Source organism: Idiotropiscis lumnitzeri, chromosome 9 (genome assembly GCF_059441095.1).
Source record: "Idiotropiscis lumnitzeri isolate Australia: NSW breed Sydney's pygmy pipehorse chromosome 9, RoL_Ilum_1.0, whole genome shotgun sequence".
In the NCBI taxonomy this organism is placed as follows: domain Eukaryota; kingdom Metazoa; phylum Chordata; class Actinopteri; order Syngnathiformes; family Syngnathidae; genus Idiotropiscis; species Idiotropiscis lumnitzeri.
The window spans coordinates 21,945,528-21,965,533 of record NC_142399.1 but is presented as its reverse complement, the minus strand read 5'-3'; the positions used below and the strand labels follow the sequence as shown (position 1 = coordinate 21,965,533).

General features: G+C 43.9%; 1 protein-coding gene across 5 annotated transcripts in view; it reads right to left on the bottom strand.

The window, feature by feature from the left end:
• vps8 (VPS8 subunit of CORVET complex) overlaps positions 1 to 20,006 on the bottom strand; it is a 117,772-nt gene that overhangs the window by 75,188 nt on the left and 22,578 nt on the right. For 4 of the 5 annotated variants that reach the window (XR_015845003.1, XM_088304110.1, XM_088304112.1 and 1 more), the window contains 5 exons: positions 14,954 to 15,021; positions 13,684 to 13,837; positions 13,546 to 13,605; positions 5,302 to 5,409; positions 4,572 to 4,652 (listed from right to left, as the gene is read on the bottom strand). Coding sequence is in view for 4 of the 5 variants with exons in the window: in XM_088304110.1 (XP_088160236.1) it covers positions 4,572 to 4,652; positions 5,302 to 5,409; positions 13,546 to 13,605; positions 13,684 to 13,837; positions 14,954 to 15,021 (471 nt within the window). In the remaining variant the exon portion in view is untranslated. The remainder of the gene's footprint in view (positions 1 to 4,571; positions 4,653 to 5,301; positions 5,410 to 13,545; positions 13,606 to 13,683; positions 13,838 to 14,953; positions 15,022 to 20,006) is intronic. The other variant, XM_088304111.1, reaches the window with a different exon arrangement.

Sequence of the window (20,006 nt, the reverse complement as noted above, 5' to 3'; positions counted from 1 at the left end):
GGACTACATCAAGTTCTGCATGGAAACTGTGTCCCTAAACAGGACCATACGGACCTTCCCAAATGCGAAGCCCTGGATGTCCAGCCAGGTCCGCTCTCTCCTCAAGGCCCGTGACGCTGCCTTCAGGTCAGGCGACAAAGCCCAGTACAGGGGGGCTCGTGCTGACCTGAGCAAAGGCATCAAGCTAGCCAAGGCAAACTACAAGAGGAGGCTGGAGTCCCACCTTGCCAGCAACAGACCACGGGAGGTGTGGCATGGTCTACGGAGCATCACCAACTTCCGAGGCAGCAGCACGACCTCTGTAGACCCGAGTGCATCGCTGGCAGAGGAGCTTAACTGCTTCTTCGCTCGCTTTGACTCGCCCCAACCGTCACACTCTCGCACTTCATGCCTCAGCTCCCCCCCACTCACCGTAGAGAAACACGATGTGAGGCGCGCGCTCCTGGCTATTAACCACAGGAAAGCGACTGGACCCGACGGAATACCAGGCAAGGTCCTCAGAGCATGTGCCCACCAACTGTCGCATGTTTTCTGCAGGGTCTTCAACCGCTCCCTGGCTCAAGCAGTCATCCCCTCCTGCTTGAAAACTTCCAACATTATTCCTGTCCCCAAAAAGTCACCCACAGTCCTCCTGAATGACTACCGTCCTGTTGCTCTCACGCCAGTCATCATGAAGTGCTTTGAGAGGCTGGTTCTCCAGCACATCAGGGACTGCCTTCCTCCCACTATGGACCCCTACCAGTTTGCATACCGGGCAAACAGATCCACTGAGGACGCCATCGACACGGCTCTGCATGTTGTGCTGGGCCACCTGGAACAACAGCAGAGCTATGCAAGGATGCTCTTTGTGGACTACAGCTCGGCATTCAACACAATCATCCCGGACATCCTCGTCGCCAAACTGGACATTCTCTGCCTCCCTGCCCTCACACGCGTCTGGATTAAGGACTTTCTGACCAACAGACCCCAGACTGTGTTGCTCGGCCCCTACACGTCCTCCACCCGTACGCTGAGCACCGGTTCCCCTCAAGGATGCCTGCTGAGCCCTCTCCTATACGCCCTCTACACCTACGACTGCAGCCTGGCCCACGGTAACAACACCATCGTCAAGTTTGCTGACGACACGACAGTGGTCGGTCTGATCTCGTAAGGTGACGAGACAGCCTACAGAGAGGAGGTCCAGAGACTGATGGCTTGGTGCGAGGACAACAGACTGCAACTTAACATTGCAAAAACAAAGGAGCTCGTCATCGACTTCAGGAGGAACAAGACGTTGCCGCCCCCCCTCTGCATCGAAGGCGTGTGTGTGGAGAGGGTCCACACGTTCAAGTTCCTGGGAGTACAGGAATCCGATGACCTTTCTTGGACACACAACACCACATCAGTGTAAAGAAGGTCAACCAGCGTCTGCACTTCCTGAGAGTCCTCAGGAAATTCAACCTGGACAGGAAGCTGCTGCTGGCCTTCTCCCACTCGTCCATCGAGAGCCTGCTGACGTACTGTGTCTCCACCTGGTACAGCGGCTGCACTGAGGCGGACAGAGTGAGGCTCCAGAGGACGGTCAAAACAGCGCAAAGGATTATTGGCTGCCCTCTCCCCTCACTGTCGGACATCTACACCGCCCGGTGCCTCAGCAGGGCTCTCAATATCGTCAAAGACAATACCCACCCAAACTCACACCTGTTCGACCTGATGCCCTCTGGCAGGCGCTACGGGTGCATCAAATCAAGGACCAATAGACTGAGAAACAGTCTTTCCAAGAGCCATCTCCATTCTAAACTCTCACACACACACACGACCACCTTTACCTTGCAGAACAGCGACGTGATGTGTTTTTATATATCCTATGCAGTATTATTTTCCATTGCACTAACTATTCTCTTATTTATTTATATATTTATCTGAATTATTGTTGTATTGCACTGGAAAGGGGAGCTCTCTAATCTCGTTGCACACTTGAGTACAATGACAATAAAGGGATTTCTGATTCTGATTATTCCAATGTCTTTCCATCTTTGTCCCCAGATCTTTCTTCACTCTTATTGATAACATGATTTCAACTTTTGTTTGGGCTGGTAAGCGAGTTAGAACTGGTAAAACTTTGCTGCAACGGGGAAGGGCGGTCGGTGGGCTAGGCTAGGGTTACCAAACATTATCAGCAACTATTGGACTGCCAATGTTTACAAAATTACACTATGGTTTACCTCTCCACAGTTAAGCTGGTGCCGTTTCGAAGCTGACTCTTGCTCTAGGTCTTTTACAGCTTTAGCATGTGGCACCGTTCCGATACCTTCTGCTAGTTTAACCTCTAATATGGTGGTGAAAAATACATAAGAAATATGGTCACAAGTTAAACGATGCTTCGGGTGGCTTTCGCGTCCGAAGGTGACGTCTATCTGTAATAATTACCTCTTTGTACCTGCCAAGAATGATCAGCGGTTTAAATTACTGGAGCGTCATGGTCTTCGCTGTCTCGGTGACTTGTATGTGGAGGAGGTCTTTGGTAGTTTTGATCAACTTAGTGTAGTATTCGGTTTGAATGGCTCAGACATCTTTCGCTATTTTCAGCTACGTGACTTTGCCAGGATACACACGCCAGTATTTCCACAAATTCAGAAGCCCACGGGTATTGATTTGGCACTCAAAGTGACAGCCTTGCTCAAAGGTCAGGTTTCCTTACTTTATGACCTCTTGTTTAAAGGCGATGATTCCATTTTGATGAAGATGAAATTGGCCTGGGAACTAGAACTACAAATCGACCTCAGTCAAGAATTCTGGGTAAAGGCCCTTAAGGCGGTTAACTCTTCCTCTAGTTGTGCTAGGCTGTCCCTTATTCAGTTTAAGGTGTTTCATCAACTTCACTATAGCAAACATAGACTCCATGTGATTTTTCCAGATACAATTGATGAATTTTGTAGTAGGTGTTTTCAAAGCCCTTGTCACCTGACACACATGTTTTGGTCCTGCCCTAAATTGGTGGATTTCTGGAGGTCCTTTTTTGGGTGCGCCTCAGACTTGTTAGGCATACATATTGATCCCTCCCCACATAATGCCATTTTTGGTAGGTCTCCTGACAATTTTAGTTTCTCAGCCATTCAAGAAAATGTTGTGGCCTTCGCTTCTTTGATTGCTCGGAGAAGAATACTTCTACTGTGGGAGTCTTCTCAACCCCCTTCTTTTAAAGCTTGGCTCCACGACATTTTATTTTTCCTCAAGTCGGAGAAAATCAAATTCACACTTAGGGGGTGTGGCGATAAGTTTTATACTCACTGGAAACCCTTGCTTCAATACCTACATAAGTCCGCACCGGATGGGCTAGAGCGATGGAGTGGTACACCTGTGTCTGATGTAGAGTAGTTTTTATTTATTTAAATTTCCTATTGTATTTTTTTCTGTGCCCGTCTGGCCGCCTCCCGCCACGTCATGGGTCTATTTATTTATTTTCATTGCATTTGGTGGTTGGTCTGGTTGCGAGCAGTAATTGTTACACGCTCAAAATAAGCAGCATAATATTTGTTTTACTTATTTATTGTTTTAATTTTAATTTATTTATTTCCCCATTCCATTTTAATATTGCTATTGGAATGTCTTATTTTAGTCCTTGGGGGTTTTGTTTGAATGTGTTTCCTGTAGGTATAGCTCTAAGTATACTGGTTGATTTACTGGGGTTACTGTTTAGTGATTTTTTTTTATTTATTTAATTTTTTTATTTATTTATTTATTTATTTATTATCTCTTTTTTTTCTTCCTGATGTTGATAATTGAGCAATAGGGAGATCTTTGTGTTCGGGGTGGGTGTGTTTCGTGGAGGTGTTGTTGGATTTCTTTGCTTTGCTGGGGTAAAATTTAAAAAATGTTGCTGTACAATGGTGTGTGTGTGTGTTAAAAAAAATTGTAAACGAAAAGCTGCATCATTGCATTAGCCGCTTGGTTAAAAATCTAGGAAAAAAAAGTAGCAGCATCATAGTCCGGAAAGTACGATAATTTGAAAAGACAAACCATTAGTTGAAAAAAATGTTGAAAATTGCTAAATAAACCAAAAAAACATTGATAATGACTGCAAATTTACAAGTGCTGCAACTAATGATTATTTTAATAATTGATTGATGAATCTGTTGAGTACTTTGTCGATTACTTGATGTATCAGATTTTTAAAAACATACACAAATTAATTAGGATTTACTTACAGGTTTGGTTCATAACGTCAGGAAATGGGTAAAGAATTGTTCACTGTTTTCCAGATTAAAAGCAGATGCTCGCAAATATTGTATTCTGATACATCACAAAGACAAACAATCTGCTTTCATGGAGAAATACAGAATTCTTTGAACATGTACTGCCGTAAAGTAAAAAATTCTGAGGCTTTTTGTTATTTTAAATCAAACAAGGTCTCAAAAAGATTAATTGATTGTCAAAATATTTAAAGGTTAATTTTAGAATTGATTTGTCGTTGATTCATTGATTAATCGTTACACCTATACAATGTACATTAACAATACACGCTATCACTATGGTATCAGTATGAAGATCAAATGGTCTAAAAGCTCTAGTATCTTTACTTGGCTACTTACATTCAGGCTGATAATATCACAGCTGAGATGAATATGTCTCTGTTTGATGACGTGGATGGCACCCATCTCTTCTCTTTTTATCTGGACAAACCAGTAAAGTGAAATGATGAATTGATTTGGATTTCATGAAAAAGCCCTATTTCAACTCCCCTCCCCATTCTCATGCACCTTTTGAGTTAGTCTTAATTGTTTAATTCAAGCAATTTTTAAGCAAGTTACATGTTACTAGAGGCAGTACTTAAACTAATGTAAAGCAAAAATAATTACAAAAGGAGGGTGATGCTAATATAGTTGTAAAAAGTATTGCTTTTGTCTGAGAAATGAAGATTTGAATTGGGGCCATTAATCTTGCTTACCAGATAGAAAAGATTAAGGCTGATTCGAGAGCAGATAACTCTTTGAATTTCCATCTTTTTTTTTTTTTTAACGATGACATGGATAACAAATAGTAAATGTCATCTGCGACAAATACAGTATTAAAATATTTGAACTATTATACACAAATGGAGAATAGTGAAGATTGCTACTTGATACAGTGGTAATAGTGCCAATTTTGTAGTGAACTTAATGTAAAAAATAACTAATGAATACAAAGAGTTGTTGAAAATGTGAAAGAGGAAATATTATTTAAACATAAAACACAACCACATCTAAATAAAATGTCAGAATATTGTGGACAAAATATGTGACTATTTTACAATTTTCTGTTAAAAAGTAGTACAGTACCTACCATGAGAAAGTGGACTGTATCTCCTTTACAAAAAGCTAAGAATGGGTTGACAGCCATTTGTACAGACACAAACTGCCATGCAAGCTGAGGGACACTGGATGGATCAGACTAGAATAACAGAACACAAAGCAATTGTTATCATTCTCCTTCTTTTGTGGAACCATATTACTGAAAATCGTTATTACTATTCTCATAATTATTATTATTAGTGCTGCCCAGAATGTAAAAGCACAATGTGCTACTACACCAAAGGAGCGCACCTCGAAATTTGGACTTAGCTGGATTTGGTAAAAAAATAAATTAATAAAACTATCCGATAGCAGGGGGGCATCTGTCCACATGCACACCGACTGCCCAACAGCTAGTGTCAGAAAGACTTGAGGGGGAACCAAAGTATTGTTCCGCATCGACGCAATATTAGGACAGGTCTCATAATAAGGTAACACTTCCGCTCCTCTTGTGGCACCCGTTGGTGTGCGTTAACTGATTAAAAGTAAGTATTCCAGTCGTGTTACATATTGCTAACATATGTGTTCCAAATATGTGTTAATTGTTTCTCGTTTCGGCAACTTTCGCCACGAGTATTGCCTCGTTTGCGTCGCCGCGGGTGGCGATGAGCTAGTCTGTGCCAAAAATAGAACAGTGCCGTTACAGCACACGGCGGGCGCTATTATTGCTGTGTTGTACTCGTCATGGTAGTGCTATTGTAGCCTTTGTTATGTCATTGTAATGCGAATGTGGATTTATGATCACTTTTGGTCTATATTCATATTAATTTGGACATATTGTTTTCTTCTGTTTCAGACCACACACACACGCACACACCCCCATACACATATACGCACATGTGCGCACCCACAGGCATACACGCGCACATGCACTCACATATTCATACACTGAAGGATTGTATTACGATTGCTGGCATTATTTTAAACACTTACAGGACAGAAGGTCAATTATTTAATTTAGCAGGTTCATATTTACTGAATATGTTAAACATTGATGAAACAAGAAGCATTTAACAAATGAAACTAGAAGAACGGGTCACAAGAATGACTGGGATTGTAGTCCTGATTACTGATTTATTATTTTATTCTCATATGCTAAATTTATAGTACTTACTTTAAATGTGTGAACTTTATTGAAATTCTCAGTAGTGAGAACAGATTTGCACACACAGCATTTCCTTGAGCTGCCCTCACATTCACAGCACTTCATGGACAAAGACGACGAAGCACATTCTCCACATTGGCTGTAGAGATGCAAACATACCAAATTGGGCACTGGAGGACTCACACAGACGCTATCGCAAAAAAACACATTCCGAAAGACATAACAATTGGAGATCGGAGCAAACGCACATACACACTTGCACATACACAGACACATACATACACCTGCACATACACACGCACGTATACCTGCATACACATGCACACCGACAAGATTACAGAGGAATGCCAGCGGGGAGAGAGACGGAGAGACTGCCCGCCGGAGAAGTCCAGCCTTGGCGTGCCAGTCTTGGGGACCAGACGGGAATCAACTATCCAGACGATGACTAACCTGGGGAGGACCTTCCCTTGGACGTGGACCCGTGCCGTGGGAGGGAGCGAGGACGACCAATTCAACCGATTCAACCTACATTACCCTTGACATAAAAAACTCCTATAAAAACTGAAGCTGGGCTGAAAGATGGTGCACATTTTTTGAATGTGCTCGCCCGAGTGCAGTTTCTCGTGAAATTAAGAAAAAGCCGCCCAGATATCTGTCTTAGTACTATTTCCTGAACTCCAGAAATTGAAGAAATTAAATATCGGAACTCTAATCAGTTGTTGAGTCTTTATTTGACCCTTTTCTTCTTGAGTACAAAAAACGAACACGCATTGGAGTAAGTTTGGCTTTTAAAGGTTGATTTACTAACTACTTCTCATTTCCACGGTGACTCAACTCCAACAACACGTATCCATACACTTCCAATTATTTGTGACTCCCCTTGTTGACATTAAAGCATTCAAGATATTCCAGTTTCCTGATTCTCTGACCGCAATCAACGGTCCATACTGCCCGCTTCAGCCAGTGTAATTTCTAAGCTATTGTGGACAACACTGCATTACAAATAGTGGTCCTTCGAGCCGGATTGGAGCAAAGCTAAAGCACTATGGACCCTGCAGCAACTACGGAAGAGACATTGAGTAGGCCCAGCAGAGAATCCCGTCTGACCCTCATCTAATGGACTATGAAGTTGGCTATTCAGTCCCCGGCTCACATCCTCCAATCACTTCATCCTGCTCCAGCGGCAGACTCAGAAGTACTTCAAGGAGATCCCACCGCTCTGTAACCAACTCCAGTTCTTACTCAGGGAGGCACACAACCTATTCCGTTGGTCACTACCCACAAGATGGACTCTCTCGAATCCAAGCGGCAATTCTGGATGAGAATGCTAAACAACTTCAGCTGGTTAATCTTCAAAGACAGCGGGCCGAAGACGCGGAAGCTGAGCGTGAGCTCCAACAACTGCAAGCTCAAGCCAAAGCAGCTCAACAGGCACAAGAGGAAGCCATACAAGCAAAGGAGGCCTGTGACTTTGCAGCTCCGTCAATAAGGACAGTACAGCATGGTCCCCACACGCATGCACCGCACATTCCCATACTGATGCATTCAATTCCATCCCGTTTAATACATACGCACCCACCTGGCACCACATCAATACCACGCCAGTCAAAGTTTTAATAGAGCGACCGAGGGTGTACACTTGGTAGTTTTATTATGAATGGAAGCATACATGGACACACACATGCGCGCACGTTCAATTTAACACTCACCAGTCACGAGACGCGGCAGACAACATAGAGGAAGACCAAACAGCGGGGAAGCTTCCGCGTTTCTTGAATATGTTTGTTTCGCGCGACAATTATGTCAGCTGATGCCCGAGGGGAGGGGCGAATCATATATAGAGTGAGTTGTTTGGAAAAAGAGGGGGATATATAAGAGGTGCGGCAGTGAAGGTAGTACTGGAGAGCAAGACAGTGACGCATTTTGCAACGTAGCTGACATGGTAGTTGTGGTTGAACTCCATTCAGTGGTTTTGTAATATATAGATAGACACCCTTATTTTTGTAAATTACTATATGTTCACTTTTTTCTGGGTTTTTGGACTTTTTGGGGACTTTTCACTGTGTTGCACTTTGGAAGGGCTGCACAATAAACATCACTATTGGACATATTCTGGCTACGCCATTTGTTTTAGAGGAGGTCGAAAAGGAAGCCGCGACAAGGCCATTAGCAAACGCCTCAAACAAAACCGCCGACTACAACAATTAAGAGCGGATGTGGAAATAGCTAAACTGGTCACGTCAATGCTCAGCACGAACAGCACCACATCGAGCACCTATCAGCCGATTCCACCGGCTAATCCTGCACCAGGCAATTTTGCACCTCCTCACGCCAACTCATATCCAACAATGGGCAAACAACAAAAATCCCCCAATCTAGCCCAAACAGCTGCTGCAGCACAACCGTTACCTACGGCAGCGCCAACAATGATCCATGATGGAGCGGCTGCACCATTACAAAGTGAGCAACTTAATATGACTCACGGCCCGTCATTCCAGCAGACAGGCCAAGAATGGGAGCAGCCTCGAGCTTCTTCCATTCCCATCCGGGCTCCTACATCAGCACCTGCCCCCAATCCTGGTCTACAGCCACAACTCGGAGCAGATATGCTGATCGCTTCTGCCTTTGGCATCCCAAAGCCAACGCTACCAGTGTTCGAGAGCGGTCGTGAGAGTGACTTTGCTCTGCTGAAGATGGCATTGGACAGTCTACTCAAAAAGCACACCCACCTGAGTGAGCAGTATAAGTATAAAGTTTTACTAAGTCACTTGAAGCTAACTAGTGCTCTCCAACTCGCCAAGGCATATATACACCACACAAGCCCATATACAGCTGCCCTCAACGCACTACAAGATAAATACGGTCAACCGAGGCAGCTCATCCAATCAGAGGTTGGTGCCATCCTGAACTCACCCGCACTCAAGATAAGTGATGCCAACAGTTTTGACTCCTTCGCTCTCTCCATCCAATCTCTTGTGGGCATGCTGACAACTCTTGAGGGCTTCAATGGCATTGAATTCATGTGCGGGTCGCACGTCGACCGATTGTTGAGTAAATTGCCTCCCTATTACCGTGACAGCTTTGTGGAGTATTGTCTCAATAGAGGAATCTTACAATCAGGTTCGGCGCAAACCTACACGTTCCCTGATCTTGCTGCATGGCTCCACGTCAAATCACAAGCCAAACGCATCTCCAGCCGTGCCGCAGCCTTGTACCAGCCCGAGCCAAGCAAGACAGCTAAAACTACAAAGGAGTCTAGCTCAACTACTTATAAGGAGCAGTCCACGTCTGTTTTAACTGTGAACGAAGAGTCCCCTCGTCCCAAGCATGCAAAGCAGAAATCCGCTTCCAAGCCACAGCCCTACTGTCCTCACTGTGAAACCTCCAATGCCGTCCTGGTATTGCTTCCACAAAGGTCTATCTCGACCGACCCAATCATGCACAGCGAGTGATGCTTAAGGTGGTAAGAGTCCTCATTCATCATGGCAAGCAGGCGATGGAAGCATGTGCAATCCTCGACGACGGTTCGGAACGGACGATCGTTTTGTCTCAAGTTGTCCGGTCCCTCAAGCTACCAGGAGTGCCGGAGACCCTTCCCATTCAGACGATACATCACAATGTAAAACAGCTGGAGGGCCTTACTGTCACATTTGAAGTGTCCCCTCTTGCCAGTCCTAACAAGAAATACCTCATCTCCAATGCATTCTCTGCTGACGGACTATGCTTTGCTGAGCACAGCTACCCCATTGCTGCTCTACAAAGGGCATATAGGCACTTACGAGGCATACCACTACAGACTGTGGACCATGTGCACCCACTCATCCTCATCAGCTCTGATATGTGCCATCTCATCACTCCGGTGCAGCCGGCCATCAGTGGTCCCCCAGAGGGTCCTGTTGAAGTCTGTACACGCCTTGGCTGGTGCCTCCAGGGTCCCATGACTCCAGTCCAGAGCTGTCACAGTCCAGCTCAGTGTCAGCATATCGCTACAGCTTTGGTAAATACAGAGTTACTGCATCATGTGCAGCGCCTCTGGCAACTGGACACTCTACCCAACTGTGAGAAGGCAGTTACGAGGTCGAAGCTTGACCAACAAGCACTCAATCATCTCCAAACCGCTACAATCCGTGTCAACACAAGAGGAATTTCACGCTACGCTACGCCACTACTGCGTCGCTCTCCTCCCATTCCACGTCATGCCCCGAAGGAAGCAGCACTACCAAGTCTTCGCAGCACTGAACGTAGACTTGCCAATGGTATACATTTCAGCTAGAATTGTATACCATTACAATGAAGGCCACGACTGACATTATATCACATTAATTCAGTGCTTCTCAAATAGTGGGACGGGCCCCCCTGGGGGGTGCGGTGCGGTGCGATGCTGAGGGGGGCGGCGTGACCCTGGGGAGTGCTTTTTTTCCCGCCGTACTACAATAAAGTGTGATTGCACATCTACTCCAGTAGTTGGCAGTGGGGCTCTCATTGCAGATTGAGCACAGCGAGTATTAAATCCGGTGTAGGTTTGTTTTGGAATGAAAATGCTATTGTTTATAGTTGCGGCGGAGAGTGGGTGATGGGATGGGGGCGCAAATTGTTTTCTTCTTGCCAGGGGGGAGGGGCGTAACACAAAATAATCGAAAATCGCTGCATTAATTGGTGAAAGAATAAAGATCGGTACCAGTTGACTTTTTTTCCTCACATGAGAGGACCATTTCCACATGATGATGAGACTTGGCGTTGAATCACCGATCACAAACAATACATACAGTCATAGTAATAATGGAATCTGAGTTAGGGCTGGACGATTATAGAAAAATAATAATCCCGCTCTTGTGAGGAGAAGTGGTTGGGATAATAGATGGATAGATAATAATTCCTATTATTTTGATTGAGATTTAAAACATAATTATTAAAGCCAATTATGCATTGATTATAAAACATAGCTTTCATCCATCTACCAAAACTCAACTACTCAAAACTACCGTCAAAGCCTCATTTTAAATACTGAGAATCCTGATTTAAATTTTGACTAATCATCCAGTCAAATCGTGAGTTATAGATTTACTTTGGCAATTGATACGCCATGTGTGCAGTGCGTTGACAGGCAACCTAGACAACTCTCAATTTGCACCGCCTCTAAGACTTCAGTTCTGAGCAAGGTATTCTGATTCAATTACTTATATGGGATTTTTTAATAATACACGTTTCTTCATAGGAGCCTGGAGATGAGGCGTGCACGATAAGTTCCGGATCCACATAGCAAATAAATTTCACAACCAAAGTGTGTTTTTCAAAAGGATCGCGCTGCAAGGCAAGGCAGTTTTATTTATACACCACATTTCACACACAAAGCAACCTAATGTGCTTCTGGAATTCACGTTTTATGAAATGAAATTAGACTTCACGGAATCACGCCTCACTGGAGGTTGTGCACATATTTCCAGGTTATGCATGGTGGGTGTGTCAGAAGTCTGAATGGGGGGAAAAAAAAATAAAAAAATCAAGGCAATTTGAAAGTGCGCAACAAACGAGCTTATGTAATTGACTTGAAAAGAACGAAAACAGCAAATTACATCTGCCGCAAGGCTGGGAGTCAAATAATCACCAACAGTAGTCGCAAGTGGTCAACTAATCGGATCATATGTAAATTGTGTCATGTCGCACCAGCAAGCAGCTGCTCTTTTATAGAAAGAAATTATTTAGTGCATTTTAAAAAGGAACACACTATGCAGAGTTGTACTAATACTACAAAACTATGAATATAAAAAGAAATACTTGAAAACTGATTTCACTCTTGTTGGGCACCAAGCCTTTTTTCAAATGTAAGAGGTCGTGAAATCACAGTACGGTAGTAAATTAGGAAACTGCACTGTGCTAAAGAAAACATAATAAACACTTGGATTCTTTTATCATTTTGTTTTTAACTCACCTTTATCCAAAATGTTTTGCTTTTCTTTATTTATATGCATAAATGCATAATTTAATAGTAGTTAATTGATTTACAAAATCAAGGTATAAAAAAAAAAAATCCTTGAGAATATAACAATTAACATACTTTTTTTTTAAACAGCATAATGTAGTGCACAGGTGTCAAACTCAAGGCCCGGGGGCCAGATCTGGCCCGTGACCTCATTTTATGTGGCCCGCAAAGGGCAAATCATGTGCGTCCATTTGCTGTTTCTAGCACATTTTCTTCACTTTTAACAACATTGAGCAATGAGATATTGCCATGTTACCAAAGCTTTTAAAATAAATGAATAATTGTTGAACAAACAATTGCTGACTGGCTTCTGATTTCAAAACAGGCTTTCCATGAATTTGTTGTGTGTATGTGATAACGTAAGGGGAGCATACATTTAGATGGGTTCACAGTCATAACGGCCCTCTGAGGGAAACCATAACTACGATGTGGCCCGGCCACAAAAATGAGTTTGACACCCCAGATGTAGATTGCAACAAACTGAATTATGCCTTTTATTTTCATGTGATGCCAATGAGGGCTGGTGGCAAATATGTTCTGTTACTTTAAGTACTGGTATTTCTGAGTTCATAAACGCAACATTCTGATCGCGAGAGAGAGGGCATGAGAGCGTTCTCCTTTGATGTCAAACACGGACAAACACACCGTTTTAATTGTTAATGAATCCGAGTTCGCTGAATAATCTATCCATAGTTGACACTAAAATATGTTAGCATAGCATAAAGGACATTGTGTAAGTGTTCCAAAGTTACATCAAACACGCACCATAAACTGTGTGTGCTAACAAAGCTAGCTTTCAAACACAACTGAACATGTTAAAAATTAAATCAGGTATAGATGATCAAGCATCCCCGTCGTGCTGCCATGAAAGGGAGGTTTGCATTTTAAGTATTTGTGGGTGAAATGTGCTGTAACTTTAGGACTATGTTGCTAACACCAGGTAGCCTTTTGCACAATGCTTCTGTTTACATTGCGGATGACCCGGATTAAAATTACGGCACGTGTACCCTAGACAGGCATGAAGCGTGAGATGAGGCTGTTTCGAGAGAAAAGCAATGCGCCAAATAAATATCCACAAAAACAACTCGTCGACATAATTAAATCGTCATGATTAGCGGACTAATCTTGTTAGCCCTAATGCAAATACAGACCTTGTTGTAGGGAAATGTCATCCAAACTTTTAGGGAGGGCTTCAGTCCAATAACTAGAATCTGGTGATAGCATAAAAAACACAATTCACAATAAACTTGCTCTGTGTTAAAGATGACAAAGCAGATGCACAAGTGTACCTTTGTGAGGGAAGCCAAAGCCAACATAGAATACTGTGTTATTGGGTGGTCACTGAAATCTGGAAATGCACGCAATGGTTCAATACAGCAGACTTCCCCTTTCGAACCACTAAATAGACATCTTGAGTCACAGGAACGCATGCCCATTACTCTCCTGGAAGCAAAAAAAAGAAACAAAATTGTATTTTATTGTATAAATAAAGAACATGAAGAGAGGTACACAAAGAAGATAAAAGGAGTCCAAGTGATGTGCATGAAAAAAATCTGAATTTCAAACGCCATTTTAACGTTCACTTGTGCTTCCTAATTTTGCTGTCTTTCTTGCCAATATTAACATGAGGTGAGCTGAAATAATGCTGAGTTGGACGCATAAAATACTTAATGTCAGGGAAGACTCGTACAGAAACAATTTTGCACTCAATGATTTTACTTTCTCCTTATATGTCCTAAAAAAAGGCTTCCTCGCTAGTTTTAACAGAAATTATATTATATTCATTTTTCCTTCCATTTACTATCCTTTAGAAATCATTGTATTTTTTTTCCAGATCACCTGTAAAACTTTCCTGATGAACATTCTATGTGTTACTTCTATATGTACGAGGGCTGAATGATATCATTATCATATTGATATCTAAATATAAACACACAAGATATTTATATTGCAAAATAAACAATATCAACTGGACCGGCTTGGTAATATAAACAACCAGGCGGTTTCCCAGTGCGCCGACTGCAATAGAGTATGCGCTGCTTGGGGACGCTATTCCAGCCAGCGCATTAAATTCCTTTGGCCCATTGATCGGTTTGGAAATTGCTTTCTCATACAAATGTACGACTGACAATTAAATTGATACTGGCAGGCCAATGTATTATATATAGCAGCATTACTTTCGATACTAAGGGCGTCACCAAGTAGCAATAATTGAATACACAACTAGAAACCACACTACTGTAACTATATTACACAGGGCACATCTGTATGAAAAAAAATACATTAAGGAGTGTTACTTGTAAGGACCACAAAGCATGCTGAAAAAGCTTGGTGCTTTAGACAGACTTGTGAACAATATTTGAGTGAAATGGCCTTTTGAGTATGTAGAAAGTTTTAGATCTTTGAGTCAGGCACATTAAAAATAGGAGCAAAATCAGTATTGCATTTATATTTTTGTTCAGCTTAGACAAAAAAATGTCATATTGTTCAGCAGTAAAATTAGCCATAAGAGCCTCAATCAGGAGCAATAAAAAGGTAAAGTTGAGAGAAATTATTTACCTGAAAGCCAGCTCAAAAACAGAACCACCACTATCGCTGCACACTGCAAGGGTTGGGTCATCCGTGAACTTGCAGCATAAATAAAAACAAGAAAACAAAAAGAAGAAAAAAAGGGAACAACTGTTTAGTTTTCAAACAGACTGATCACATCCATCCATTATCCGATTCACTCATCCTCACAAGGGTTCCAGCGAATGACAATTGAGATACCACCGTAGAAGACATGTTTTTGTACAAATTTGAACAATAAATTTTAGAATGTTGTATTAAACAATAAAATATCCATGTTACGTTTTGAAACTCTTCCAGGCAAGGCCAGTGCCACAGCAAAATCGTGAAGGCGACGCGTATGACGTAATTGAGCCAGATGTCTGCCATGCTGGCTGTGAGTGCTCGTCGTGGTTTTTCTTCTGATTCATTTAGTTTTTTGTTTCACTTGGATTATGTCACCAAATAGTGATGTTGGCTTTTGTTTGAGTTGACGGGAGGACGGCATGAGTGGGCTTCGATTCCCCAAAGATGCCGTTTCACAGGAAAAATAGGGATGGCATCGGCGGGGAGCTGAATCGGCCGAAAGCTATTCAGGAGAGGTGAAAACTAAAATCTAGTAACGCATGCACACACTGAACAGTCATTCTTGTTTCAAATTTGTCACATTCATTTAATTTGTCATGTACATTTTTAAGAATAAAAATTGCAGTAGTATTGTATTTTGTATTTTATTTTATTCAATGTTGTCACTTAGTTAATTTAAATTCATAATTATATGTTATATAAGTTATATAACCATCATCTCAAAGAATATACTTCTGGTATCGACTATGTGTTTAAATTTGTGTTCTAATTTCCCGCTAATTCATATTACACCATATGGAAAGTGCTTAGCTACAGCTCCAGCTGTTGTGAAATGCGCTACATAAATAAAGTTGTATTGTATTGTATTATTATTTGTATGCATAACAATTATTCTCCATCATTGGATGCTATGAAAAGGCAATAAAAAATTTATTTATATACTTAATTTTTCACTGAAACCTTTGTAATCAATAGGTGGAATTGCCCTCCTTATTTCTGACTTCATATGAGAAGAATTTGTTTGATATATACGGAAGGGGTGGCAAAGTATGTAAACAGCACAGTCCAAAACAATACAACTTTATTGATCTAGCGCATTTCACAATAGCTGGAGCAGGAACAAAGCGCTTTAAATATGCCGTCATATGAATTAATTGGTAATTAGAACACAAATTAAAACACAAACACATTAACAATAGAAACCAAAAGAACAGCAGAACAGTGACAGTCTCATGTTGAGTCGAAAGCTAAAGAATAAAACGTGTCTTCAAACGGGTTTTAAAAATGGACAGAGAGGGGGCATGCCTAACATTCAATGGGAGCTCAGTAGTAGCACATTGGTGAAATTAGTAACATGAAGGCATTTTTCTGTTTTATTAATAAACACAGTATTGTATAGGTTTTATTATAACTGCATACCTACTTTTGTCCGCTCCTTGTATACCGTATTTTCGCAGCCAACAGGCGCGCCGTATCAAAGGGCGCAGCGTCAGTTGCAGGTGCTATTTCTGTATTAAGCACCCACATTGGGCGCAGCACACTGTGAGGCACAGGCTAGCTCGCGCATGCTAGCTCGCGCATGCTAGCTTGCGCATGCTAGCTCGCGGACGCCAATGTAATGATCTGTTATACTACACTCGAAGTTTGATGTTTTTGCGTGCGCTCACCTCAAACTTCAGCGGATAACTTTGCACAAAAGGGCGGTGCTTTGTTTTGTAGTGGCGCTTCGCAATATTACGACGGTTTCGGAGCATATGATGCACACTGGTTTTGAATCGGCTGCAGCCAGAACTAAACTAAATTTCTCCGTCCATTCATTTAAAACAACATGCATCGACCTTGCTTACTTTTTAGCAAGGCATACTGTCAGCAGCACTCCCTTCCGGTCTGCTGCGCAATTGGCAGTGGGTCGTAAACAAAAGATTTGATTGGCTCAAATCAGTGACGCCTTTTCCGTATTAACTAGAATTGCAGCGTCAACGTTTGCGAATGCGCCCTGAAAAAAAATTCATCATTGATTGGTCATGGGTCCGGTCCAAAACATCTGTCAGTCCGGATGCCGACCAAGGTCCGCCATTTGGTGATGCCTGCTGTAGGAGGTCACATGACAACACAGTAGATAATGTCAGGGGAGGCATGTCACTTGTCACCACACTCCATAGAGTCATGGTTTTAAATCCAAACCAAAACTATTGTTGGCTTAGGAGTGGTTTGTGGTGTGCTCTAATTTCTGTTTGTTTTGACTGGTTTGTGGTGACGTCAGAGCGGTGCGACGGAAAAAAGTGTGTGTTGCCAATTGAATAAACTGCCGGCGCTCCCAAGTTCGTTCCAAGTTCCTCTTATTGTTGACGAGATCTTAGAAAGCCCCTAAACTGGGACGTTACATTGGTGGCAGCGGTAAATGGAGTGTTTCTGCTTTGTATTTTGAATCTCTTGGAACAATTCGAACTTGTTTTGGACGCGACGACAGAGATGTTCTCCCGCGGGAAAATGGAGGATACGTCGAAAGTGGAAGACGAGGCGATCCATTATCCTTCTATGTCGAACGGTTCTCTGACTTTAAAGTTAAGGTGGAGCTGCCGCCACCGTTTAATGGTGATGGTCAGAAGCCGTTCGCTACTTGGATTAAGCAGTTTGAAGCTTCAGTGCGCGCGCAGACAGAGGGGGCGCGCATCGAGGGCTACAGAGAGACTCTTGTCAATATTCTCCCCACCAGGCTGAATGGCGCAGCCTTCCTGCTGTGGGACAAGGTGGACGAAAGTTTGGAGATGTATGCTGCTGACATATCCAGACTTGTGGCTGAGGCGTTTCCAAGTTATGACAAGCCTCCGATAGAGGGGGAGAAGTTTAGGCGTTTCCTGGCGGGCCTCGATCTTGTCCTCCAAGCCAAGTGTCACGAGCAGGTGGCAACGGAGATCGAGGAGGTGATGACTGTTGCTAGCTGCTGTGAGCGTGCTCGGTATGCACTGAAGACCTGCCCGTTGGGTGGACCCACCTATCCCCTCCCGCATCCTACTGTGGTGGCTACGCTCGGGACGCCGCAGGTCCCACCTGGTGATGGTATGGCTGGCACGTCGGAGGTCTCATCCGTGTGGTGGAGAACCTCACAGGGAGGATTGACAACCGACAGACGGAGCTGAGGGAGCTGAGAACCATCGGCAGGGAAGTGAGAGTGGCCGAAGTGGCTCCCCTTTACGGCGAGAGCGTCTACAGGACCAGGGGCTGTGTGGAGGTCAGCGACGCACCTGCCGCTGTGATTGCGGGGAGTATGGCTGCAGGTCGACCAGAGGCAACGTCAGAAGAGACGAGTGTGTGATGGGCCGTTCTCCCCAACGTGGGCCGCAGGGAGGAGGCGTCACCAGATGATGGTCTTCGAAAGAGCGAGGGGACTGGGACACAAACACTGACTTCTCATCGCGCCAGTGGGACAACGGCGGCTCACGGGGCCCGTACACTACAGAGGATCGACAGTCAAGGCGTGGTGTGAGGTTTCTATCACCTCATCGCCGATCACCGTCTCCATCCCCGCGTAGTCAGGAGTTGGGAAACATCAGGTAGCTGTCATTGAGACCCAGATGTCAGTTACGCCGACACAGGGTCAAAAGGACTGTGAGGGGGCAGGGGCTCCTGCCTCCCAAGAAGACTCATGCGACATAGGTGAGTCTAAACCAACTGCCTAAGTGAAAGGACTGAAGGTGGGCGTTGATGTAACTGTTGTGTCTGATTGACTCTGGTTCTAACATTTCGCTGATCTCGGAGGAGTTCAGAATGTATCTGCCAGTGCTTCGTGATGACGTGTTGAGTCAACAATACACTGTTGCACATGCAGTGGGGAGACAATTATTGGACACATTAGGTACAATGACTCTTCCTTTGCAGATAGGGGGCAGAGCCTGGTAGCCAATTGTTCATGTAGTATGGGGGGCCCACACAGAAGGTTTTGTTGGGTTTTGATTTCATGTTACGAACTCGTGCAGTTATGGACGTTGGTCGTGGTCTGCTCCATATCAGTGATTTGGATATTCCTCTTATGCACGCCACTGATTTCATACCTGAATGTTGTAATATCTCTGTGTCTTTTCATAGTGTTCCACCCTGCAGCGAAATGTTGGTCCCTGTTAAGGTGGGCCTACCACCCAACGCTATGCCTCCGATGGGACCCTATCTTGGATGCATTGAGTCTGAGTTCCGGGACACCCTTGGAATGGCCATTGCACGAACTGTGGCGCCAGTGGAGAATGGGTAGACAGGGAAGGAGATGAAATTGCACTCTGGAAACCATCTGGAAGTAGTCCATTATGGGGACGAAGGTGATCTATTCACCCAGACTGAAGGCTCGGGGCTCACACAGGTAGCTGCTACACTACCGGATGTTTTGAACAGTATGTTGTCTGCTGAGCAGAAGAGGCGACTGCAAGATTTACTCGAGAAACACAAGGGGCTGTTCCGGACCAACCGAAAGGGGAACTAGGTCTTGCAACCAAATCCAACATCGCATTCACACGGGCGACCATCCTCAGATAAAGAAGCGGGCCTACCGTACGGCTCCAGGGAAACGGAAGGAGATGGAGAGACAGGTCCAGCGCCGGTTGGACGACTGCGTCATTGAGGAGAGCTGTAGCCCATGGTCATGTCCTGTGGTGCTCGTGAGGAAAAAAGATAACACCTGGAGGTTCTGCGTGGACTACAGGGCTCTCAACTCTGTGACCATAAAAGACTCTCACCCGCTACCACGGGTGGACGACGCGCTGGACGCCCTCACAGGGGCCACCTGGTTCAGAACTCTAGATTTTTCAGACGGCTACTGGCAGGTGGAGGTTTCACCAGAGGTCCGTGAGAAAATAGCGTTCTCCACAGGCCACGGCCTCTACCAGTTCAAATCCATGCCTATGGGCCTTACTAATGCACCGGTGACTTTCCGGAGAGTCATGGAGATGGTGCTGAAAGGGCTCCCGTGGCATGTGTGCAGGGTCTATTT